This window comes from Prionailurus bengalensis, chromosome D4 (assembly GCF_016509475.1).
Source record: "Prionailurus bengalensis isolate Pbe53 chromosome D4, Fcat_Pben_1.1_paternal_pri, whole genome shotgun sequence".
In the NCBI taxonomy this organism is placed as follows: Eukaryota; Metazoa; Chordata; class Mammalia; order Carnivora; family Felidae; genus Prionailurus; species Prionailurus bengalensis.
In genome coordinates, this window is record NC_057359.1 from 45,392,874 (window position 1) to 45,419,358 (window position 26,485).

General features: G+C 41.9%; 1 protein-coding gene across 2 annotated transcripts in view; it reads left to right on the forward strand.

Annotated features, from left to right (window-relative positions):
• Window positions 1-26,485, forward strand: part of FOCAD (focadhesin) — a 315,705-nt gene that overhangs the window by 215,729 nt on the left and 73,491 nt on the right. For both annotated transcript variants that reach the window (XM_043565388.1, XM_043565389.1), the window contains 4 exons: window positions 684-805; window positions 15,168-15,260; window positions 21,618-21,706; window positions 24,143-24,187. In XM_043565388.1, coding sequence (XP_043421323.1) covers window positions 684-805; window positions 15,168-15,260; window positions 21,618-21,706; window positions 24,143-24,187 — 349 coding nt within the window. The remainder of the gene's footprint in view (window positions 1-683; window positions 806-15,167; window positions 15,261-21,617; window positions 21,707-24,142; window positions 24,188-26,485) is intronic.

Here is a 26,485-nt window from a genome sequence, read left to right on the forward strand (position 1 = left end):
TGATCTTTGTGTTTTAAATTATCTTAGTTCTTGAGTGTGTCTTCTCATTGGCTCAGAGTTACCCTCAGAGAGCTTCCAAGACTACTCTCACTCATAGTCTAGCATTTGGCTGCCTGTCTTTGCTTTTCAGTTGAGGCTGGGGGCCAGCCAGAACTGGGAGTTCAATTCAAGAACTTAGTTAACCCAAGTGGGGAGGACAGGAAGGGTTAGAGGAGGAGGAAGGAGGGAGAAGGGGAGGGTGAACACACGGTGAGTGTAGGGATGAAAGAAAACTTGTCCACTTGTGGGTGTAAACGAAAGGGACCCCTGTTACCAGGAGGTCCCGAGGATTGGTATTGGTGGAAGCATTTCTCTTTCATTGGAATTTATTCTTAAAAACTTAAACTTCGTGAATTGTTACTTCTAGAGATTAAAATAAGGTGCGAATTGTAAATTTCTTCACTTATTTACAAACGAATAAGGCTTGTAAATAAGTGATAGTTTGAATATAGTAACAGCTGACGTCTTGTATCTCTTCTGTTTTTTCTTTCCTTAGACACCAATAGTCAAAAATCATAATTTGCTTAGTAAATTCTTTTCGTTTCTAAACACCTCTATCGAGGTTGAGTGAATACGGATTATTGAGAATATGATTAATGAATTTTTCCCATAAGAAGTGTTTTTATAAGTTTTTTTTTTTTCAGGTGGTATGTTATTTTGTTATGATATTTCAACGTACCAGAGTAAAGAAGGCAAACCATTGAATCGACTGATGGCCAGTAGAGGGCGAAGTTTCAAGCAGACCTCGCTTGCTCTTGTGCATGAGGTAGGTGCCTTGCCTTACCTGTAATTTAATGTGTGTTTGGAAATAATTTTTGTCTTTATCATGATTAACGTAAGTTGCTTTTAAAGGCAACCGACTGGGTGGCTCAGTCGGTTAAGCGTCCGACTTAGGCTCAGGTCATGATCTCACAGCTTGTGGGTTCTATCCCCACATGGGGCTCTGTGCTGACAGCTCGGAGCCTGGAGCCTGCTTTGGATTCCCTCTCTCTCTCTGCTCCTCCTCCATTCATGCTCTCTCTCTCTCTCTCTCTCTCCCTCAAAAATAAATAATAAAACATTAAAAAAAATTTTAAGGCAATCACAATAGTTGACCCGATTCACTACTAAAATATTTGGATGTGTTTCTGAAAGAAACTAGCACGCTTCTCCCATTGCCCAGCCTTGTTATTAGGGAGTGGTCCGTACAAATTTGGTTTATTTCATTGTTGTTAAACTCTTATTGTTCAGAATAAGTGCTATAATGAGTTTATTATTTAAAGAAATAATCTTGCCTATTTCTTAATTTGAATCCTTTGCAAGTATGTAGGGCACCAGTGTTTATGTATGGTGTGAATTTTGGGAATGAACAGTAAATAAAAGTGTTTAAGGGGGGAGAAAAACCCTTTGGTTTTAGTGTTTATTCTATTGTTTTTAGGCTACCCTTTTATTTTTTAATTAAATTTAATTTTAAAGTTTATTTATTTCAAGAGAGAGGGAAAGAGTGTGAGCCAGAGAGGGGCAGAGAGACAGAGAGAGAGAGCATCCCAAGCAGGCCTCATGCTGTCAGCACGGAACCTGATGCAGGGCTCAGTCTCACAAACCGTGAGATCGTGGCCTGAGCTGAAATCAAGAGTTGGACGTTTAACAGATCGAGCCAACCAGGCGCCCCTAGGCTACCCTTTTAAAATAAAGTTGTGTGATGCCATGAGACGATTTATATAAAGTCTGATCATTGCAGATCATAACAACACCAGAGGGAAGAGGGAGGCTAGAGAGCACATGGGCAGTGTGTACTTTGGTGTTATCTTTGCACGTTTTATGACAGTTACTTGTTCGGGTGTGTATAAATTAAAATATATAAATGAATAACAAAATATAGCAAAGAGGCTTATTTTATATAATTAAGACATGATAGGTTAACATCAGTCAGTTATAAATGAAGATAAAAATTGTGAAGCATGTAATAGTTTGATGTCAAATTAATTAGAGCTCCTACTGGATGTTTGTACTAAATCTCATTTTGGTGCATAATTTATATATCTTGGCATCACAGAGTTTCGTCGGATTATATTCTGCATCCTACCAGTTAGCATAGCCAGTTTTTAGAGACCTATATTTATCCTATGCAACCGTGTTCTTTCATATATTCAATTAGAGTTGAAATTATGTAAATACTTGGTTCAAAGCCTTTTTAGTCTAATTCAGTGTCTTCACTTAACTGAGGAGGGAATGAAGATCCGGGAAGAAAAGAGGTTTAATTTCATGAAAGAGGGAATGTAGGTGATTTCTAGATTTGTTTTCCCTGACCTCTTATTACTTGGCTATGGAGAAGATAGAGTTTGGTGCCTTTTTGTATTTTTACGCTGTGCAGCTAGGAGATTGAAGGATAACCACAGTGTTAAGTATTAATGGAAAGCTGACTTTAAAAGTCACCATCAGAACAGAAACAATAAAAATTGTTAACACAGGGAATAGCAGAAGGCAATCTAGTGAATTCAGCAAATGGCATCAGAATTTATGGGGTGTGGCTTGGATATGAACAGAGAAAATATTTGGATTAAAATGCTTGTTGCTTGTCTTGTAGATGCCTAGAAAATTTCAAAGAGATGGGAAAATATTTTATTTATTTTCATATTTATTATTTATTTATTCATTTGTTTATTTATTTTGAGAGAGAGAGAGAGAGAGCGAGCGAGCATGTGCGCTCAAGCAGGGAAGGGGCAGAGAGAGAGAGAGAGAGAGGCAGAGAGAATCTCAAGCAGGATCCGCACTGTCAGCATAAAGCCCAGTGCGGGGCTCAAACTCACAAGCTGTGAGATCATGACGTGAGCCAGAATCGAGAGCTGGACACTTAACTGACTGAGCCATCCAGGAGCCCCAAGAAATCATTATTTTACAAGTCAGTTAGAAGATATATTGGATAGAATTTTGTCAAACCTGTGGTGGGATTTTTGTTTGAATTCATTCTATTGTAATTCATCAAAAAAAAAAAGGCAGAGATAGAGAATGAATCATCCATTTTCTCAAACTAGGCAACAACAAATAAGAGTTTTAAGATCTGATTAATCAGAATAATAATTAGAATAATAATAGCTAATAACCAGCTCAGGCGTTTTAAAAATTGCCGTGTGTGTGTGTGTGTGTGTGTGTGTGTGTGTGTGGCAATTTATATATATAAATATAAATTCCTTTTTTTTTAAATGTTTATTCTTTTTTGAGAGAGAGACAGAGTGTGAGCAGGGGAGGGGCAGAGAGAGAGGGAGATACAGAATGGGAAGCAGGCTCCAGGCTCCGAGCTGTCAGCACAGAGCTTGCTGTGGGGCTCGAACTCACAAACCGTGAAATCATGACCTGAGCCAAAGTCAGACGCTTAAGTGACTGAGTCACCCAGGCACCCCTATATATAAATTCCTTTAATCTCTACATTGACACTGTGAGGTTGGTACAGCTATTGTGCTCGACATCACAGAACTAGTAAGTGGAGGAGCCTGGAAACTGATCCCAGCAGTGTGACTCAGGGTGGTCCTTGAACTACCTTCCCTAGTCCCAGGTTAAGCAGAGAACATTTAAAAAATACCTTTGGATCTTCCCAAGATGACTCTAGTGTTTGCTTTGTTGCAGTCCTTTTGGTATTATTACAGCTGAAGTTCCTTCAGACTTGCCTTGGGTTTCTCATCACTGCTTCTGGGTCTTTTTATTTAGAAAAAAAAAAAGTCTGTCATGAGAGTTTCAGTTGGTTTATTCAGCCGTTGATGGACCCTTGGGTTGTTTCCAGCTTTTGGCAATTATGACTGAAGCTGCTATAAGCAGTTCTCGTAAGGTGTACGTGTGGACATCTGTTTTCATGTCTTTTTGAGTAAATAAAGACGTAGGCTTGGGCTTGCTAAGCCATCTGGTAAGTGAATATGAGAAACTAGCAAACTTTTCCTGGTGACTGTCCCATTTTGAGTCCCCGCCAGCAATGGAAGGGAGTCCCGGGTGCCCTGCCTCTTTGCCCATGCGCAGTATGACCAGTTTCTTAAAAGCTAGCCGTTCTCATACATGGATAGTGGTTTCTCTTTGTGGTTTTGTGCTTCCTTAATGACTATTGATGTTGAGCATGTTTTCATGCATTTTTTGCCATTCATATCTTCCATGAAGCATTGTGTTGTTTTACCTATTTTTTTTTAAACCAGGTTATTGTTTTCAAATGAGAGTTCCTTATATATTCTGGCATAAATTCTTTCTTAGAAATGTGTTTTGCAAAAAAAATTTTTATACTGAATCTGTATACTTGTCTTTTTATTTCCTTGGCAGTGTGTTTTAAAGAGCAAATTGTTAGCTTTAACGAATTCCAGTTTATCAAGTTTTTCTATTTATGTTCTTGCTTTCTCTCCAACCCAAAGCCTCAAAGATTTTCTGTTTTTTCATCATACCAAAAAGAAATTCTGTACCTATCAGCAGCCACTCTCCATTTTCCTCTCTCCCTAGCCTCTAGCAACCACTCGTACACTTTCTGTCTTGATAGATCTGCCTATTTTGAACATTTCATGTAAATGGAATCATGCAGTATGTGGTCTTTTTTGTCTGACTTCTTTCACTTAGCATAATGTTTTCAAAGTTTGTACTTGTGGTCACACGTATCAGTACTTTCTTTCTTTTTATGGCCTAATAATATTCCATTGTAGGGACATACTATATATAGTTTATCCATTAGTCACTTGACGATCTCCTGTGTTTACTTACAGAAGTCTTACAGTTTACGTTTCAGCCTACGATCTGTGTAACTTAATTTTTCACAAGGTATGGGTTGTATTTTTTGAATGTACCACTCTTTCTTCACCAAGGCACCTTTGTGGAAAATCACTTGTCCATATGTGTGGGTCTATTTCTGCACTCAATTTTGTTCCATTGATCTGTATGTGTGTGCTTTAAATCAGAACCATACGGCTTAATTAGTGTTGCTGTATAAGAAGTCTTGAAATCAAGCAATATGAGTCCTCCAGTTTTGTTGTTTTAACATCTGACTGTCTTAAGCCTTTTGCCTTTCCATGTAAATTTTAAATCAGCTTTGAGAAACCACAAAAAACAAAAAAAGCGTCAGCTGTAATTTTGGTTAGAGAGATATTGAATCTGTGTAGATAAATTTGGGAGAGAATTGACATCTTACTAATATTGAGTCTTTGAACTCATGCACAGGGTATAGCTTTCGATTATTTTAGGTCAGTGTTTTACTACAAATCTTGTGCGTATTTTGTTAAATTTAATGAGTATTGTGTGCCCCTAAGTATTTTGATGCTAGTGCCTCAAAGTGTTTTTTTTATTGGTCTTAATTTCCAACCGCTCCTTGCTAGTATATAAACATATAATGGATACTTTTCTATGACTTTACTAAACCTACTTATATATTCTTGTTACTTTTTTGTAGCTTTTTGTTTTTCATGGTAACATTGTGTGTAGAGATGGTCTTAATTTTTTTTTTTTTTTTCTTATCGGTGTGCCTTTCATTTCTTTTTCTTGTCTTTTTGCCTGGGGCCCTCCAGCAGTGTTGAACTGGACTGGTAAGGGCATACATTCTTATCTCATACACAGTTTTGTGGGAAAACATTCAGTGTCTTAACATTGAATATGTTATATTTACCTTATTTTAGTATAAAGATTTTGTAGATATCCTTTATCAGACTGACAAAGTTTCTTTTTATTCCTAAATTGCTGAGAGTTTTTGTCACAAATCGATGTTGAATTGTGTCACATGGGTTTTTTCTATATCTATTCATAGGACTGTATAGTTTTTGAACTTGTTGATATGACAAATTATTTTGATTTGTCTAAGTGAACCAAATCTTCATTCCTAGGAAAAACTCCATGTAATCGTAGTGTATTATCCTATTTACACATTGCTGAATTTGATTTATTAATTACATTTTGTTAAGGAAGTTTGCATCTGTGCTCATGAAGGATATTGTTCTGTAGTTTCCTTGTATTATCTCTGCCTGATGTGTTACTGTGTAATGCTGTCCTAAGAAATAATTTTTCCTTAAATACTTGATAGAATTTTCCAGTGAAAATTTGGAAACTGTTTGGAGTTGTCTTTAGGAATGTTTCTAACTGTGAATTCAATTTATTTGATATATGAGGCTCTTCGCTCAATCTATCCATCCATTCCCACTAACCCTGAAGCTTGGGGTCTGTCCCCTTCTGTGACGTGAAAAGTTTATAAAATCAGGAAGTTGGTTTTGGTCGCCTGTAGTTCCAGCGTGCCCAGTATTCCTGGCACATAGTGGACATTTGTTGACTTGATGATTTTAATCCTTTTGAAACACGGATGCGCCTTAGACTTTGTATGTGCGCGTGGTATGATGGTTTCCTTTTTCCTGAATGTTGTAATTAACATGATGGTGAATCTACCGGTTATTGAGGGCTTCCAGAAATGACATTATTATAATTTGAATAGCTCTTATGCACTGTTTTATGTCACTTTTCATTTATATGAGTACATAGAGGTAGCCTTGTCTTCCTCCCACAGGTGACGTATACTTGTAGGATATGCTATGGCCTTCTTTTTTTTTTATTTTATTTATTTTTTTTAACTTTTTTGTTTGTTTGTTTGTTTATTTTGGGACAGAGAGAGACAGAGCATGAACGGGGGAGGGGCAGAGAGAGAGGGAGACACAGAATCGGAAACAGGCTCCAGGCTCCGAGCCATCAGCCCAGAGCCTGATGCGGGGCTCGAACTCACGGACCGCGAGATGGTGACCTGGCTGAAGTCGGACGCTTAACCGACTGCGCCACCCAGGCGCCCCAGCTATGGCCTTCTTAATGCCTGTAACTGTGGGTGGGTGGATGTGTATGAATAGGTGGAGGAACTTTGTTTTAAGTGTCCCAAATGTCCCAAACGCTCTGCTCTTCATGTTCCGACGTGTATTTTGCTTCTCGTAATTGTCAATATTTCCCGAAAACTAGGTTTAGTAAACCAAGGAACTTTTCATTTTGTGGAAAACTAGCTATGAACTACTGATTTAACCTGTGATGTATTCTTTTGGAGATTATTGTATTGTCTTCTTTTTGAAAACTTTAAAAAAAAAACTTTTTTTTAATTGACTCTTCTTACAGTGAAACTCTCCCATGATACTTTTGGAAGACTCGCAGATACGTGAGTCTGATTTGAGTTTGACCTGACATCCGGGAGGAGTTCTGTGTCATCATCATTCTGTTTAGGGCTTTCTAAACCTGAAGTGGCCCTCTCTCTCCGCTCCTTTGAACAGGGAATAACCAGGGGTCATTCCAGACTTCGTAGGGCTTCTCCAAGCTCAAGTGACTGTCCTCTTCTGCTCTGATTTAAATTTTTTTTTTAATGTTTATTTATTTTTGAGACAGAAACAGAGCATGAACAGGGGAGGGGCAGAGAGAGAGGGAGACACAGAATCTGAAACAGGCTCCAGGCTCCAAGCTGTCAGCACAGAGCCCGATGCGGGGCTCGAACTCACAGACTGTGAGATCATGACCTAAGCGAAGTCGGGCGCTTAACCGACTGAGCCATCCAGGCGCCCCACTTCTGCTCTGATTTAAACTACACGTTCTCATCCTGAGACGAACTTGATTCCTGTTGATGAGGAAGCTGAAGGTGAATGACAGACAGTTTCCTTCCCTGAAATTTGCTGCCTGCCTTGTCATCCTTTGGCATTTCTAACTCTGACATGACACCCTCACCTAAATTGGATGACGGTGGTTTGTCCCTGGATGGGAATGGCAGTCTTGCTTCATTATTTCCTCCATCTTTGGACACAGGCAAATTCTCCCAATCTTGCTGCTGCCACCCGACCATATTTCTGCCTCTGCATTAGGTAATGAGCTCTTTTTCGTTTTTATTTCAGAGAAACCTTATCTGGACTTCTTGGTAGCACTACTCTGAATGAAATCAATCTTTCGTTCTCTCTCTCCCTCTCCCTCTTTCTCACCCTTTCTCTCCTTCCTTCCTTCCTCCTTCCTTCCTTCCTTCCTTCCTTCCTTCCTTCCTTCCTTCCTCTCTTCCTTTCTCATGGATCATCATTTGATTCTTTTTCCTCTAGATATTAATCTTGCTTTTCTTCTGCCTTCTATGGATTCCCCCCCCCCCCAGATGCCCGGAAATAGGTGGGCTATACCCCATCGTTTGAACTACAAGTAATATATTTGCCTTTTTCTTTCAGTTCCTTCTTACTTAAAAACATATTTCGTATGAAGAATATGGAGTAGCAGTAACATTCATGCAATATGAAACAATTAGATAGAAATTCAGAATAATCATTGGGAGAAGTGGTATCTGTGCTTATTACACATTCCCCTTAGAAAACACTGTGAAAAGTATGGTTTGCTGTATTTTAGAGACTCCATAATTGCCATGTGATGTGAGTTGTTATGGTAACTGGGTTTTCCCCCCTCCTATTAAATAACAGAGTAAGTAAATGGTTGCTTGAGATGTGACTGAATTGTCAGCTTTCAAGCTAATGTTATACTGATGGGGGGGGGGGAGCGGGGAGAGAGAGATAGGCTGTGGAAGAGAGAGAGGACGAAGGAGGGAAGGGGGGGAGTCAGACTTTGAAATGTCCAGAAAGCACCCACAAAGAAACGAGTGTCATTTAACTTTAAAAATGTGTCCTCTACAAGCCCTCCCTTCTTGTCCTCCAGTCACCATTTGTCAGGAGACAGGAATAACAAAATTATTTTTGTGCAAACAAGATTACTATTGACAGAAAATTGAAGGCTATTATATCTCATATATAAACAATGGGCCATTGAGTGGCTTTTGGGGTCTCGAACACTAAGTACAAATGGTTTTTCTTCTGGGAGGAGAAGAAATGTGGGATGAGTGTGGGCACATCACAGACTAAGTGTAGTGGCTCAGTGTTGGCATGTCTTTGTAGCAACTGAAGTTAAATACTTTTATTCTTTTGATAATAATATATATACATCTGGGGAACATGGAAAGGCCTTACTTTGTGAAATTAAGGTTTTAAAAGCAATAGCAAGCACCTAGTTTATCGGTAAATTTGTACATGTTACCCTACCTTATTTCCTTCTACTTTGGCCATCTGACAACCTCACCAGCATCTGTCTTCCTTGATTAATAGTATTTAATGAAAGTCTGTTAAAATGGATGTTTTCTTGGGGCGCCTGGGTGGATTCAGTTGGTTAAGCATCTGCCTCTTGGTTTCGGCTCAGGTCATGGCCTCATGCTTCATGAGTTCGAGTCCCACATTGGGCTTTGCACTGAGCTGACAGTGTGGAGCCTGCTTGGGATTCTCCGTCTCCCTCTCTCTCTGCTCCTAATACCCGCTTTAAAATTTTGCTTTGTCACTCACTCTGTTTTCAGATGGAATTAAACCTTTCCTGGCCAGAACATTTTGGACACGCTTTTAGAACTGTGTCCTCAACAACTTGTGTTTGAATTTAGCTGTGTCTGCTGAAAAAAGTGTTCTAACACCATGTTTCCAGAGGGATTGAAAGTTGAACTTCACGACTTTCTGTGATGACTTGTTTATGGTCATACAGTTTTCTCATGACAGAATTTTGTCTTAAAGCCAATACTGTGCATTAAATCCGATTAAACTCAGCAGGTACTTACTTGAACACAAGACACTCTTATGGGTCCGTGGGAGGGATTCCAAGAGGAACAGGACGTGATCTCTGCCCTTAGCATTGTTTGAGGGTAAGGTGCATGCACAAATAATCTAACATGGAATCGGTCGAATGTTATAGGAGAGGTTGGTAGCATCCTGGAAGCATAGAGATGGAAGCAATTATTTCAGGGAGTAGAGATGGGAGAAGGACAGGGCATCCCAGGCCCTAGAAGTAGTCCTGTAGAGTAGAGGACTGACTTGGGAATTGGTTTATAACCCAATTCAGCCAGGATGCAGGTTAAATGAAAGAGAAGACCAGGAAATCATCTGGGGAAATTGGTTGGGGATCTTGGCCAGCAGAGTTCTTACATGAGAACAAATTCTTTCTTAAAGTAAATGGTGGGCTTTTGATTCTAAAAGGCTTTGAACCTAGTACAGAAGAGTTGGGACCGTATTCTTTAATGAACCATCAAAGGTTTGGGAAAAGAAGTTCCGAGTTAATGTAAGAGTAGCAGCACCGTTTAGGATGTGTTAGAAGGAGGAAAGATTTTCGGCTGTTGGGAGATCAGTTAGGGGCCTCAGTACTCTGGGCAGGAATTAGGAAAAAGGCAGTGAAGCGGAAGGTATGGGAAAATAGAAGAAACATTTCAGTGGTGGAGTTGACGGTTGAGTTGGGGGCAAGAAGGAAGTCCGGGATAAGTCAGAAGTTCCCAACCTGGGTGACTGGGTGACTGGGATATTGGCGGGTGGTGTTGATAGAAACACGAACGGTATAAAAGGAAGAGTGGATTTGCAATGCTCATGGCGAGTGTACAGAGTGTCATAGATGGTGGGGGGAGAGGGTTTGAGAAGCACTACAATCTGAAAGTAGCGACTTTCAAACTATGTATCTTTAATCTTGCGTGTGTGTTGAGGCATAATATACATACGGTAGATTTCTCGTCTCTTAGTACACAGTTGTATGGATTTTTACAAGTGCACACGTTCATGGAACCGGTACCACAGTCAAAAGAAGAGCAGTTCTGTCACCCTAAAAATTCCCCCATGCTCCTTGGTAGTCAGTCCCTTTCTTCCCCACCTTCTCCTGACAACCACTGATCTATTTTATGTCCTTCTAGTTAAAGCTGTGTTTTCAGGCATCTCGGGGACCTTTACCAGTCGCATCTAATGAGCAAGAGGGCTGAACACCAAGCCCCCCAAGCCTTCCTCCTCACTTCACTGAGACAAGTTTTACCTATTTTCTGTTTTATGTCTTGGCATTTTACTGAACATTTGGGATGAGTGGAAGAATTATATAGGTAAATATTCGAAAACTAGTATCCTGCAGGTTGCGGACGCACCTCTGAGCCATGGTTCTCTCGTACCCGGATGGTTGCAGTAGCCTGCGAGGACGTGTCTCTTCTCTGACCTTTGCCCCCTACAGTCTGTTCTCAACGTAGCAGTCACCATGATCTTCTACACTATTCACTATGTCATGTCATTCTTCCCAAAACCTTGTAATGGCTCCCCCTTTCCTAAGAATACTAACACAAGTCCTGGAACGTGACCTCGAAGTCACTTCCCTGCATTCCCTGAGTGCCCTGTTAATTTGCCGACCTTCTCTCTCTCTCACTCTGTCTGTGATGGTTGGTTGGTTGGTTGGTTGGTTACACTGGCCTTCTATGTGTTCCTCAGACAGGTTAGCCATGGGCTTGCTGTAGGACTTTTGCCTTACCTTGTGTGTTTGTGTGTTTTCAATCGAGGTAAAATTCACATAACGTAAAACTAACACCTTCAAAGCTTAACGCAGTGGTATTTAGTGTAGTCACAGTGTGCAAACCATCACCTCTAGCTAGTTCCAGAACATTTTCATCCCCCTCCAGTGAGACCCTGTGTGCATCAAACTCTCACTTCCCATTTCTCCCTCCCTTCTTCCCTTCCCCTCTCTCTTCCCCTCACCTGACAACCACTAATTTGCTTTCTGTCTATATGGATGACCTACTCTGGATATATCATATAAATAGAATCATATAGCATGCAACCTTTGTGCCTGGCTTCTTTCTCTTTCACGTAAATGTTTTGACAGTTCATCTACGTTCTAGCGTGCATCTGTATGCCATTCCTTTTTATGGCTGAATATTCCATTGTAGATATATTTCATTCATTCATTCATTCATTGAACGTGTGGGTTCTTTCCACCTTTTGGCTAATTGTGAAAGTGCTGTTATGCACATTCGTGTGCAGTGTTTGTTTGAATACATGGTTTCGATTCTTTTGGGTATATACGTAGGATTGGAATAGCTGGGTCAAAGGGTAATTCTGTGTTTGACTTTTTGGAGGAATGACCTGTTTTCCATAATAACTGTTTTACATTCCCATCAGCACTTACCTGGGTTTTTCCTTTTTTTTTTTTTTTTTTTTTTTTTAAGAGAGAGAAAGAGCATGAGAGAGAGAGAGAGAGAGTGAGAGAGTCATAAGCAGGGTCCATGCTTAGCACAGAGTCTGACATGGGGCTTGATCCCATGACCCTGGGATCATGACTCAAGCCAAAATGGAGTCAAATGCTGAGCCCACCGAGTAGGCGCCGCCTTATCTGGGTGTTTGTATCTTCGTTGCATTCAGGTCTTCATTCAGGCTTCACCTTCTCAGTGAGGTCTACCCTGACAACCTGATTTATATTTAGTCCTGTAATGTGCTCCCGTCCCTGCCCTCACCCCAGTGTCTTCCCCCATCCCCTACTTGTGTCTGTTTCTCTAACGTGGTCTCTTTTTAGGCACAAGCGTAACGTTTCATTATACTTACTACTTCTTCTACCTAGAAACTCTTAGTCATCCCCAGATCATAGAACCTGCTCATGTCAACAGTCCATCAGACACCTGTCATTGCACGGGTATACGTAAAGCAAAAGTAAATTTCACATCCATTGCAACTTGGCGCACGGTGGTTGAGCGCCCTGCTTTACCATCCGCCGCATGACGAGGTTGCAAGTTCATGATTTGCGGTTAATTTTGTCGATTGGATTTCCTTCAGAGACTTCTCAAAGTGTAGCAAATTAGACATACTTTTCATACTTTAGAAATGCTAATTGTATTTTTCAGCCGAGCATCAATACCCTACCTGGGTGGCTATACACTGAATTAGAGTAGCCTCCTAAAATGTGTTTTTGTTAAAAATGGTCAAGGAAGTCTCTTTTGCGTGTGACACGACCGGCGTGTAAGAGCACGACTCACTTTAAACTGTTTCCCTAAGTTTCTCTTGAGTAAGGGAAAGAGCAAGAGAGTGCATTTTTAAGGAGATTTATTCACGGCTGACTCCAGAGAACCCCGAGACTACGTATACTCTCATAAAACATGAGTAGTTCAGGCTGGGGTGTGGGCTCACGCTTTCTGCTGTGTCCCCGCACCCACCTTCAGATGTGGTTGGAGTGGCAGCTGGAGTACTGGCTTTCACCTTCAGTTTCTAACCTCCTTTTAAACAGGTTTCCGGGCATGAATGCTTTTGCCCTTAGAAGCTCAACGTTTGATTTGCTCATTTTCCTTCACATTTTTTTCCCATAATACTTTCCTTGTTTAACTCAGGTTTGAGAAGCAATTGCGACCATTGTCCTTCCAGAAACATCCAGTGCTCTTTTTGGCAATTTGCTGAGACCGTGGATATTCTCAGTAGTGCAGTGATGCCCGTGGTTCCTTTGGCAGGAAAATACTGGACTATTTTGAGGCTCTGAGAGAAGAGAAAAAAGTTTTGGTGGCGGTGTTTGAGCGTTCTCTCTGTTAAATCCGGGTCTCAAAATAGGACTTGATAGTTAATGTGCTTTATGAAACGGAAATGGAATCGATAGGAAAATTCCCCACATTTTGGAAACGAGAGAGCAGGGCCAAGGACTGATTAATGCCTCTCTAGCTGGAAATACGGCCTAGGTTGTAGTCTCCTTCCTGGATAACAAGAGAGGGAGCAAGAATCCCTGGGCCTGCCCCTTCAAGGATTTTTGTTGACATAGTGACCCGGCTCCCCCTCCCCTACTCGATGCAGTGAGTACTTAATCAGAAAAAGAAGAAACCTGTCTTTATCATTTTTTTTAAAGTTCATTTCATGTTGTATCTTTTTCATACTGTCTGAATATCAAAAAGAATTTTTTTTAAACCGTGGGGGAATGAGAAGTGATAGCAGACAGAGTTAATGTTCTTTGTTCTTCTCATTCTCGTGGGTTCCTCATACTTTGGCCTTATAACCCGACTGCCCATTTTTGACTCTCCCGCTAGAAAGATCTCAGCAGACATAGATCGGTTGATAATCCTAGCCTTGGGGCACCGGGGTGGCTCCGTCGGTTAAGTGTCCGACCTCCGCTCAGGTCATGATAGATGTCGTGGTCTGTGAGTTTGAGCCCTGCGTCAGGCTCTTTGCTGACAGCTCAGAGCCTAGAGCCTGCTTCAGATGCTGTCTCTCTCTCTCTCTCTCTCTCTGCCCCTCCCCCACTCATGCCCTGTGTCAAAAATGAATAAACATTAAAAAAAATTAAAGAAAAAAAAAGATAATCCTCAGAGCCCTTTCGTAGTAGCTTGTGTATAGTAGGCCCGCACTAAGACTGGGATTACAGAAAATACCAGAGGCCCTGGGGATGAGCTGTATTCAGAGAGGCTCTTCGCTTCCCTATCACAAAGCCCTTGAGAAAATTAATTCCTCTAATACAGCAAAATCTCCTTAACACACTCCCAGTTATCATGATTCTGGGGCAATTCTGTGGACACTTGCCTGCCTGGTTGGTTGTCGTCGTCTTTGGTCTGTGGGACCCACGCTGACGTTTCAGGTGTTTGGGTTTGGATGAGATGAGCTACAGGAAATGTGAAACGTGATGCACGCTGACTGTTGTTCTTGAGCGATCTTCCTTTAACAGAAGCAGGCCTTGGGAAGATTTGTTGCAAGATAGCCTTGTACTAATGGGGAGAAACAGAAATGACTATGAAAACCCGATGTTTTGTCTGGGCCTCTCTTCAGAAACAAGGCTTCGGTGTTGGCACATACCCTCTTTCTCTTGTTCACCCACCCTGATGAAAGGGCGCCGGTCTAGCGGTATGCCCGTTTGCCCCGTGCACTTGTCCGTTTGCACCTCTCGCTGTCGTGGTTTCTACGCGTGATGTTTCCGTCGCCCCTTTCAGGTCATTACTTCCGAAACTGTCCTATTGGAAATCTGGGATGTGAGCAATATTTATTTTCATTGAAAATGGTCGGGAGGGGTGGGGTGGGATTGGCTAGACGATACCTGGTTTCCTGACACTGGCAAGAGGCTTCGCAGGGTTTCCCCCTAACTTTCAGGGACACGTTTGTATTACGCATGCGTCCTGACTTGTTACTGTTGTAGAATTCTCCTTGCTTTAATTTAGAAAATTCCAGGCTTCTTTTATTTTGTCTTTACAGGGCTCGAAACCCTTCTCCTTTGAAAGCAGCCAAAAGATCTTATTTGTGGTTCTGATCCTAGACTCATTCGGTTTGTTTTTAGGATCTAAATCATTTAAATAAGGGGAAGGGAAGAATTTCATTCTGCTTTCATACCGCATAGTCTAACTTACGTGGCGGTGTGTTTTTCCCCCGCAGGTTCACATCCAGCTTTCTGAGTGGCACCGTGCGATTTTCCTGCCACAGGCCTGGCTTGCGTATATGAGTCGAGCCTACCATGCCATTTTACAGGTAAGGGGACCGTAGGATCCTTTGCCATAGCGAGTGTCTCCTTTGTATCTCACATTTCATTGCCAACACGTATTTAGTATGAAAGCCCTTAGGACAACGCTGTGCTTATTTTTGCTCGTAAAAGAATGTGAGTTATGTACATAATGGCACTTAGTTTTTTCAAATGTTGACTTTGAGAGAGGGAGACAGAAAGCAAGTGGGGGAGAGGGAGAGAGAGAGAATCCCAAGCAGACCCCACACTCAGCACGGAGCCCGATGGGGGCTCCATCTCACGAACCGTGAGCTCATGGCCCGAGCCAAAGTCAAGAGTCACACACACTTCACCGACTGAGCCCCTCGGGCCCCCAGCTGCACGTCAGGCTTAAATATTGATGTCTTCCCCCTGTGGCCTCTCTGGAGCTCCCTCTCAGGTGCTCCTCTCCTCCATCCTGCTGCTTTCGGAGATCTCCTAGATGGCCCAGGTGACCCCCGTGGCTGTCCCATAGCACCTTGACGTAAGCGTGTCCCAGACGGAGTTCATCGTCTCCCTTGTTCCCGTGCCTCCTCGGGCTGGCCTCGTTTACAACTCCAGCCTTATCTCTTAACCCTTCCCCTGAATTTGGAGTTTCAGCCTTGCTAAACCTCTTTGTTTCCCAAACCCAGCACGTCTACCCTAACCTCTTGACTTTTACACACTGTTCCTTCTGTAACAAGAACTGCCATTCCTTCAATGCCCACCTGATTTCTACTTATTCTTTAGATCATTTTATCCGAGATGGCATCTGTGAGGCCCACCCCTCCAAAACTGGATTACATGCCCCTCCACTGTGCTATCTTAGACCCCCCTGCCCCTTTTAAAGATTTTATTTATTTCGGGGCGCCTGGGTGGCTCAGTCGGTTAAGTGTCTGACTTCAGCTCAGGTCATGATCTCACGGTCCGTGGGTTCGAGCCGCGCGTCGGGCTCTGTGCTGACAGCTTAGAGCCTGGAACCTGCTTCGGATTCTGTGTCTCCCTCCCTCTCTCTGCCCCTCCCCCGCTGTATTTATTTATTAAAAATAAATAAATTTTATTAAAAAAATTTATTTTTAATGTTTATTTTTGATAGAGAGAGAGACAGAGCTTGAGCCGGGGAGGGACAGAGAGAGAGAGGGAGACACAGAATCCGAAGCAGGCTCCAGGCTCTGAGCTGTCAGCACAGAGCCCGACGCGGGGCCCGAACTCACAGACCACGAGATCGTGACCTGAGCTGAAGTCGGAAGCTCAACCGACTGAGCCACCCAGGCGCCCCCCCAAAAATTATTTTTTAAAGATGGAGGGGGGAAGAGTGGGAAGGAGATGGGGAAGGAATGATTAAGCATTTTAGCATGGGTGTTCTCAAATTGAAAATTTGCTGCAACATATTTTATTGAGTCTAAGATGTATAAAACAGTGATGTATCTTCAGAAGTTCTGATTCATCAGAACTGAGGAGGGGACCAGGAACCTGAACAAGCTGTCGGGTAATTTCAACATAGTTACTCTGTCAGCTACACTCTGAGCAGCAGTGTTTTAGATGGTTCCCCAAACTACACTGGAGTCCACATTTTATTATTATTATTTTTTTAACGTTTATTTATTTTTGAGACAGAGCACATGAACAGGGGAGGGGCGGAGAGAGAGGAATACACAGAATCGGAAGCAGGCTCCACGCTCTGAGCCATCAGCCCAGAGCCCGACGCGGGGCTCGAACTCACGGACCGTGAGATCGTGACCTGAGCTGAAGTCGGACGCTTAACCGACTGAGCCACCCAGGCGCCCCTGGAGTCCACATTTTAAAGATGTTCTTTTAGAACCACTGTCTCCTTCAGCTCGGCTTCCACGCCTCTTTTGTCCTGGGTGGCATCTGGGCACTCAGTTTTGAGTAGGTGTGTGAGTGAAGGATTGTGTGTTACTCATACACACCCTGAAACCAGTTATAGTTTTTATTCAAGAAGAGTGAGAGTGCGGGCCAGAGTAGGCACTTTTTCTCCCATCGCCTTTTCTCTACGCAATTTTGCAGTGTTTTCCTTCAGTAAACATTTGTGGCGCACCTTTGGCCAGGCCCTGTGCGGGGTGTGTGGGGTACCAAGGAGAATAAAGCGTTCCTTCCTATCAGTGAGCTCCCAGGCCAGTGTGGGAGATTGACATGTCCATCGGCAATGTTGGTACAACATCTCTGAGGCTTTAACAGAGGATGTGCAAAGTCCTACGGGCGCCCAGAGAAAGAAGGCAAGAATAACTCCTCGTCCCGCAGAATGAACTGAGAATTTTATTTAGCTCTCGGCATAAGGAAGGCTAAATCGAACAGGATTATGGTATAACTCATGCAGATGACTTACAGTTGATTTAAAAAAAGAAAACGGTTTGTTCTTATAATAAGAGCTACCATTTATTGAGTCACTAGTGTGTGTCCAACACTTAACATATTATTTCAATGAATCTTTACAGAAACCCTTTGAAGTGGGTGTTGTTAACCCCATGTATGATGGGATTACAGGTGAAAAAGCAGGGTTAGCTAGGAAAGCAAGGCAGTGGTACAAACCCCAATAGGCAGAAACCACTGGGCCCCTGAGAAGGAACTGAAACTTACACGAGGATTTATCTGTGACCCCCGAGCCTCAGCCTTTTCCACTGCAGCATGCGCTTTCCCTGGCACTGTCATTAGTTGCAACAACAAATAATGCAAATAGGTGTAATATTTTAAAGGATAGGGCTATGCATGAAAAGCCAGCTGAGTATTTTTAGGGATGCACGTCAGTTATCCTGCCTTTCTCTTGTGGTGGGTGATAACGTGCCTCTCTGCTTGTTTATCATTTAAAATCCTTCTACTTTAGGGGCGCCTGGGTGGCTCAGTCGGTTAAGCGTCCGACCTCAGCTCAGGTCATGATCTCGCAGTTCGTGAGTTCGAGCCCCGCGTCGGGCTCTGTGCTGACAGCCCGGAGCCTGGAGCCTGCTTCGGATTCTGTGTCTCCTCTCTCTGCCCCTCCCCTGCTCATGCTCTGTCTCTCTCTCTCTCTGTCTCTCAATAATAAATAAACGTTAAAACAGGTTTTTTTTTTTAATTAAAAAAAAAAGATCCTTCTACTTTGCATTTCTGGTTAGGTCCAGTTCCACTGAGAACAGGTGACCAAAGAAATGAAACTGAAAGTACAGGCTTCAAGATTTTCAGTATGATTTGAAGGTACAGGGAAGCTTTTTAGGCAACATGCACACGGATGCATATTAAGTGTTTGAGTTTTTTGAAACAGGCCCCCACACTTCAACAGAATCTATGGTATCTTAGAATTAGAGCAACCGTGCCAGACTATATCAAGAACCCGGTCTATATCAAGAATTTCTGCCCTGGAGGATACTTCTTCTGTACAAGAGTTACAGTTACTTCCATCTGGTGCTCAACATATTTTGTAGCATTAAACCAGAGGATCATTTAGAGAAGGCGCATGTTTTACTCAGTTAAGCCTAAGAGATATGCCAGAAGATACATTCTACCTTATTTCCTGGGGGTTTGATTGTGATGGGGGTAAGTTTGAGATTTGGACACCACAGGTGGCTTCTGCCTGGGCATCGACGTCCAGCCTCGTCTAATTTTTTTCCACGAGAACGTCGGATTTTGCATTTTAAGCGTATCAGTATGGCCCACACGACATCACTATGGTCCGGAAACATAGGTAGACACAAGCCATTGACAATTCAGAGTCCATTTTGGGAAGGAGGCCGCTATAGCCATCTTTCCCTTGATGCCCTGTGGGACGCTGAGTTGGTTAAGGTCTCCAGCCTTTGTATAAAGGGCTCTCGTGAATATGACCTCAGACTAGAGAGAGGAATTCTAAAGCAGGCCGACTGCAGACTTTTGCTTCCTGAGTTGGTCAGCTAACTGTGAAATAATCGAAAATCAAAACCAGGGTCAGGAATGGTGACCCGGGCAGATTTCTCTCTGACCGTGGGTAAGAGATGTTTGTTTCTAATGTGTAGGTTTGGAGCTAGGTGAATTTACTCACTGTAATCAGCAAGCCCTTGGTTACATAGGCTGAAGATTTAAAAAAAAAAAAAAAAGCAAGAAGGATCAATAAATAATCGGCATCTACAGGCAATCCCGAAATCTCAATTCAGGTGATCATTTCAGTGTCTTCTCCCCCAGTGAGTGGTTTTGCCCCTTAACCACAGAAGCAGAGGTGACAGAGAGGCTCTCTCACCTCTGCACCTCAGTGACCGACAGGCAGAGACTTAGGGGGCAAAGTGCTTCTGAATAAACAGCCTAACATGGACTGGGTGGACAGGGTGAGAAGGACCTTCCAGAAGAGGGGGTTGAGAGAAGCAAGAAACTTTGGAAGAAGAAATTCGAAGTTTACTTAGTTATAGTCGATGGTGTAGTGGGTTATGTCTACGGAGATAGAGAAAAGCAGGTCTTTTCAATAGGCTGTGCAGATACTGCAAAGCTCTTTTGCTTTTTAGTTTCTTTCTAAGCAGATTTTAGCCTTTTCCTTTCCTACTGCTTATCTTTTTTGGAAAAGCACTGTGGCCAGTAAATGTTCCTGGGAGTAAAGAGGCTAATTTAAGAAGCATAACTAGCAGAGACAGGCAATAAGTACGACTTTCTATTTTGCCTATCCCCCTGGGAGGCCAATATCAATATTGTGCTAAGTACAAGGACCCCTGAGACTGACAAACAGTCCTTGCCTTCAGTGAGCTCACGCACTGGTGGTAACAGAGTTTATGTATATTCATGAAAGATCATTTCATAAGACGATGATAAAGGGAGGTGGGATTTTTTTGGTTGTTGTTAACAACAAACCTGGTAATGGTAGTTATTCGAAAGAGACACTTCTGCACGTTATTTAACATGCTCTAATGCCAAGAGATAGTTGTTAGCTACATTTTACAAATGTGGAAATTGAAGTTTAGAGAGGTGAACTTACTTGCCCGAATGTATACAGCAAGCAGGTAGACATGGCTTTAGATCAAGGCTTTCTGATTCCAGAACCTACTTCCTTTACTCGTCAAGCTATATTGCTTCTCCCTAGGGTATATATGGATATACACTTTTCTTCTGTGAAACAGAATATTGCTTCTCTCTAGGGCATATATGGATATGCACTTTTCTTCTGTGAAACATACCTTAGAACTCTAAAATCAGTAACAAAAAGACAACCAATAGAAAAATGGACCCAATAGGAAATCTAAAAGTCAACGAACGTATGCAAAGGTTTTCACATCTCTTTGGTAAACGGTGAAGTGAAGATTAAAACCACAATGAACACCGTTTCACACCTGCCCGAACGGGAACAATTCAAAGCCTGACAATTCCAGTTGTTGGTGAGAATGTGGAGTAGCTACAACTTTTATTTGCTGCTCGTGAGAATGCAAGCTGTACGACCACTTTTGAAAATAGCATGGGAGCTATCACTCAGTAACACAAAGCACGGGAAGTTCTCGTCCAATGTAGGGCTCATCAATAAACCAGTATTTTCAGTATATTTAAATAATGTAATTGTTGATAGACTAGAGGGGAAAGAAGCTGATCAAAATGATCCTGAGTGTAAAAGAAAATAGAATAATAACTATCTGGAGGTCTTGGTCTTAAAGGGGTAAGAGTAGCTACATTTTTATTATGTGTAGAAGCTGAACATACCAATTTTTATAAGTTCAAGAAATAAAAATGTAACGTTACAGATTAAACTGAATCTTTTAAAAAAATTATTTAACATTTTTATTTATTTTTGAGAGACAGAGACAGAGTGCGAACAGGGGAGGGGCAGAGAGAGGAGGGAGACACAGAATCCGAAGCAGCCTCCAGGCTCTGCATGGTCAGCACAGAGCCCGATGCGGGGTTCAAGCCCACGGACTGTGAGATCAGGACCTGAGACGAAGTTGGACAGTTAACCAACTGAGCTACCCAGGCGCCCCTGTAGATTACCTGACTCTTACGTGTCATGTGATTACCCTCCTTTTCTACCATTCTGTTACAATACTAGTGCTCAGACCCCAGTCTTGGTACGGTGTCAGTTCAAATTATCCGCTGAGGACACAGAACATTATGAGAAAGGGGATTTTTTCTTTTTTTTAACAGGACCTTTGGAATTCAAATCTGCTTTTAATAGATCTTCCCAAATGGAGTGCTGTGCACTAAATTTCCCAAACCCACAGCTTCTCCAGGATAAACTTCTTTGGTGAGCGCTGAAATACCAAAGCAGTGATAGAATTCTCTCTCCTCACACATCCTTGTTTATAATCTAACGTTTTATTAGGAACGCCGAAGGCCAACTGAGAAAGGCTACGTGTGTTCTCAGTGTCTCACAAAGAAATTTCAGGGTCATTTTGGCCGTGGGGTCTGCATGCTGATTGATGCTGTGTGTCCTGCAGGGCAGAATAGGAGAACTGGATTTGCAGTTGAAACATGGGAAGGAAGGACCCGAGGAGGTGCAGTACAAAAAAGGCACAGCCTGGCTCTGGTAAGGGGATGCTCTTCTGCTGGGAATGAGTGCTCGTCGTGCGGAATGAATGATGAGGGAGAAGGTGGCCACTTTAAAGGCGTGTGCGGAGAATTGTCACTTACCTACCAGCCCGAAGGGGGTGAGGCCAAAAATCTGATAGGTGGATTTTCCACCCTCTCCCTGGCTATCACAAGTAGAGTTTTAGTCATACATCTTAATTATTCTTTAAGTTGTTTTCTACAGCAGCGTGGAAATGGTTTGCTTTTCCCTTCACCGCCCCCCACCCCCATAACTGATTATTTTATATGCTTTCAACTGAAAGATTCTGTTTTCCCCACTCAATCCATTGTCTTCCTAACTCACATTTAGTCGAGGAATACCCCTCTGCTCCCATGCTCCCCGCCTCTCCCCAAGACATCTTCATTATTAGGAGCAACTTTACCATGTCAGGGCTTTAATTTCTTTGGCAGACATCCCCTGGTGAATTCCCACTGTATTATCTAGAAATGTGTAAGGGCTGGAACATTAAAAGCAATTTAAATTGTTACATGGGTTAGGAAGAAAACCTTGTCAGATTAATGTGGCAGCAGCCTAAATCTAGGTAAAGTGCCCAGAATCTAAATTGCTTTACCTGCAGCCACAGGTTTCTTTAATCTAAAAATCTATTCAAAGCTTGCTTGAATTTAGATTTATTTACTGATAATTGGCATATGTAGAAAAGCAGGAGCTCCGTGTGCGTGTGTGTATATTTACATAATTCTATTCTAAGTGACATTTTCTAGATGTATTTTAAAAATAGCAACACAGCTTAAAACATTATGACATTGAATTTAAAATTAGAGGTTAAGACTTTGGATTTCACTTCCTCTTTGTGACGATCTTTTGCATAAAGTTTGACTTTCATCTTCTAAAAATGATAATTTGGTGAATGTATAGTCGCATATTGACTATATTCTCCAAAATAGATAGAGACAGAAGGAAGAATGTGGTAGATGAATGTCAAGGATAGCTCCAAGATTTTGACCGTGAATAACGAAAAGTATGGACTTCCCCTTTACTAAGATGCAGACGACGATAGAAAAGCAGGTCTGTGTAGGGGAAGAATCAGGTTTGGAACTTGCTAAGCCTCAGATACATAATTAAACCTCCACTTTGGAGATAATCAGATATGTTGTTGACGATATGAGTCTAGAGTTAGGGGGTGAGATCAGGGCTAGAAATAGAAATTTGGGAATGATCAGCATATCAGCTGTATTTAAAATCCTGATTGCTGGATAAGATCACCTAAGGAATGAGTAGCGATAGGGAAAAGGTCAGAGGGAAGAGCTTCAGAACACTTCAACATTTAGACGTGGGGTAGATGAAGAGGGAACCGACAAAGCACACGAAAAATTAGTGAACGGTGATGGAGGAAGAAAACCAAGAGAGAATGGAATCTTGAACACCCAGGGAATAAAATATTTCAAGAAAGGAGCAATCAGTTGTGTCAGAGGGTGCTGGGGGGCTGCACCAATATTTCCACCAATATTTGTGGAAATTTTATAGTATTTATAAAAATTTTGAGTTTATGAAACTCCATATAGTGAAATTATCTGTGGTTGCTTCTTCAAAAGGCAAATATTGGCGGTCAATGGGTGTTCTTTTCTATATCTCAGGGCTGTTATATTAAAAAAATTTTTCTGAATATTTGAATTGAGTATACAATCTTCAGATCCACAAGTGGAATCATTTTCTTTCAACTTCGGAGTGATCTTGTAACCAACATTTAAAATTTTATTTTACCTACGTACATAGCAACTATTCCATTATCTACAACGTGGAAATAGTAAATTGCTGTTTTAGTGAGCTCTTCTGCATAAAAAGAGAGAATATCTTAATCAGTTTGGGCTGCTGTAACTAAAATACATAGACTGGATGGCTGACTTAAACGACAGAAACTTACTTCTCACACTTCTAGAGGCTGAGAAATCGAGATCAGAGGTCTTGTGTCGGTGAGGGCCTGCTTTCTTGTTTGCGGGCAGTCCCCTTCTCCTTGTGTCTTCGCATGTTGGGGAGCAGAGAGAGAAAGCAAGCATTCTGTGTCTCTTCTTACGGGCACTAACCCCATGCATGAGGGGTCCACCCGCAGGACCTCCCAAAGGCCTCACCTAAGAATATAATATAAAGAATGTTAGCAGAGCCACCATTCAGTTTAAGAGATGACATCATCACAACACTGTGTGTCTACAGGCACCTTCTTCCCCGCCTCGGATAAGTGACCTAAGGAATAGGCAGAGGAAACTCTTTGAAATAAAGCTCATATTATAGTGTTTTCACCTTACACTACAATTCCACACATACAGTTTTAGGACCTGGGGTCATTGCCAGAGGGTCTTATTAACTCATGGATAAGCAAAAAGATTGGGCTCTTATTCTAACATAAACTCCTGCACCTATTTCCAATCTTTACTGCAGGGTCCGAGACATGTTGACTGATGAGATCACCAAGACGGCTGTGAAGTAAGATCCATTCATTCTCTTACCCCAAATTTTCTATGAACATTTTTTTTTTCCCTGGCGGGTGCATACAGTTTCTCCCTTTAGAGTATGTCCTAACTTTAAGAACGTTAAAGGATTCTTCAATTATTTACAAAAAAAGAAAAAAGAAAAAAAGAAAAAATCAATTGTCATCCTCTCTCAAGTTAATTCTTAAGTTAATGTCTTTTTGTGAGAATACAGAGGCATCAATACAAACATGACTTCCACATCAAGAGTCGCCGGGGTCGCGCCCTTGTCGTACACCTAACAAAATGCCCTGTGCTTTGACTTAGATTTAAAGGATTCTCATTTAGTTTGGGGTGGGGAAGGGGGGGGGGGTGTTGTGGTTTGAAAGAGAATTCCTTGCTAATGTGAATTATGTAGGTTCTACAAATAGGTTATTAAATCTCAATTGTGAGCCAGGAAATAAATCACAGTAGTAACTTCCTTTCATTCTCTTTGTGTTATGGGGTCCAGGATATCTAAACATTGAATTTTTATATGTTTTTATTTATCTTTGAGAGAGAGCGCGCAAGCAAGGGAAGGGCAAAGAGAGAGGGGGACAGACGATCAGAAGCCGGCTGTGATGCGGGGCTCGAACTCACGAACTGTGAGACCAGGACCTGAGCCTAAGCCGGATGCTCAACTGACTGAACCACCCGGGCTCTCCTAAAAACCGGATTTTTAAATGCTAAAAATGAATGTGATGACCCATTAAAAAGGCAGTTTCAATCATATCCTTATGGTTGTTTTAACAAAAATAACGAGTATTACTACCTTGAGGCTTTTTATTTATCTTAAGCCAACTCTCAACAGAAAATTATACCCTAATGAACTTGCTTGAGCAATCTCTTCGGGTTCCTTTCCTAACAAGCTGAGTAATTGTTTCTGGCAGTAAGTTACACGTCAGTTATGTCCGCTTCTCCCTTCCACCATCACCTTTAGCTGCTGCTGCCTTTCTTCTTATCCACCAAATAACATAGATAGACCTTTGACCTACAGGATTTCATGTGTCCATATTATCTAGACATAATTCATTTCAATATAGTTTATCCCTATCGTGTTCCAGAACTTTCTGTGGCTAAATAGGTTTTGCCTTAATCACAGTACACGATCACCACTCAGCCTAATGCCTTCTGAATAAAGGGAAATAGAAGTGGTAATCCTCCCCTGCACCCACTTCTGTGGGAGGCACTGGGAAATATCTGTTGACATATCTGTTGACAAAATGAAAACTAAAGTACAGAGAGGCTTCGATAGGGACTCATTTGTGTCTGCTTATCTAGTTTGGTGAATTGCAGACACAGTGGGGGAGCGGAGCGCTCAGCTGCCTGTTGGAGGGGAGGGTGTGCTGGGGCGGGGCGGGGAGGGGGGGACTGTCTTCAGCCCTTACCTTTCATAGTTTGTTCTATTATGTAATCTACTTATATCCTGGTAAAAACTGTGCTCTGACATTTGCAGGGGGGAAAAAAAGCCGTGGAACGCTGAAGAATCTAGCAGCTCTCTATTAAAACAAGCTATCATTTTGCCTCTCTAGTAGCTTGTGCATTTTCCATTCTAAAATTTTATTTCAACAAGATTTTAATCTTCCGATTTGCCAGGCATCGTTTCATGAAATGCCTACGAAGAGTGTCTTCCCCATTCTCAGTGGCACGGAGTAAAAATAATTCATGTTCTCATAGTGTTACCTTTTCATCAAAAATTTCAAAGTATTTTATAGACCTTATCTTATTAAAGCAATGCCGACAATAGTAGGTATGACAGCAAGTCAGGTTCAAAGGCTGAGAGATTAATGATAGAGCAGGGGGGAAAAAGAATCACTCTGCGTCTCTCTCTTTTTCCCCCTGGCTTCCTCCAACCATGTGAAGACCCCACCACCACCTGCTGCCAGCTTAGCCTTCTTTGGACCATGGCCGCCACAGGCTGGTTTGGGCCATTGTAAGACTTACTTTGTTCTGAGCCGTATAAGTTAAATGCAGGAAGTAAAACACCAGTCACAGGATTAGACTGATTTGCTCACTTAAGAGCAGTTTTAAAGCATCAAGGATAGGGCTAAAGGAGAATCAGAGAACAGATAAAACCTGATGATTGATGTAAGTTCATTTTCATTGTTGTTAATTAAATAGATTTGAACCCGAAGATGAAAATCCCCAAAGGACTGGGTCACTTTACTAATATGTAATGTAATACTTTGTCCCAAAGAAAGCATCCTTGTAGCTCATCCTTCCCTGTGCTTTTTAATTAGGTTAATGGCATCAGTTTGTTCCAAAGGACAGTTTA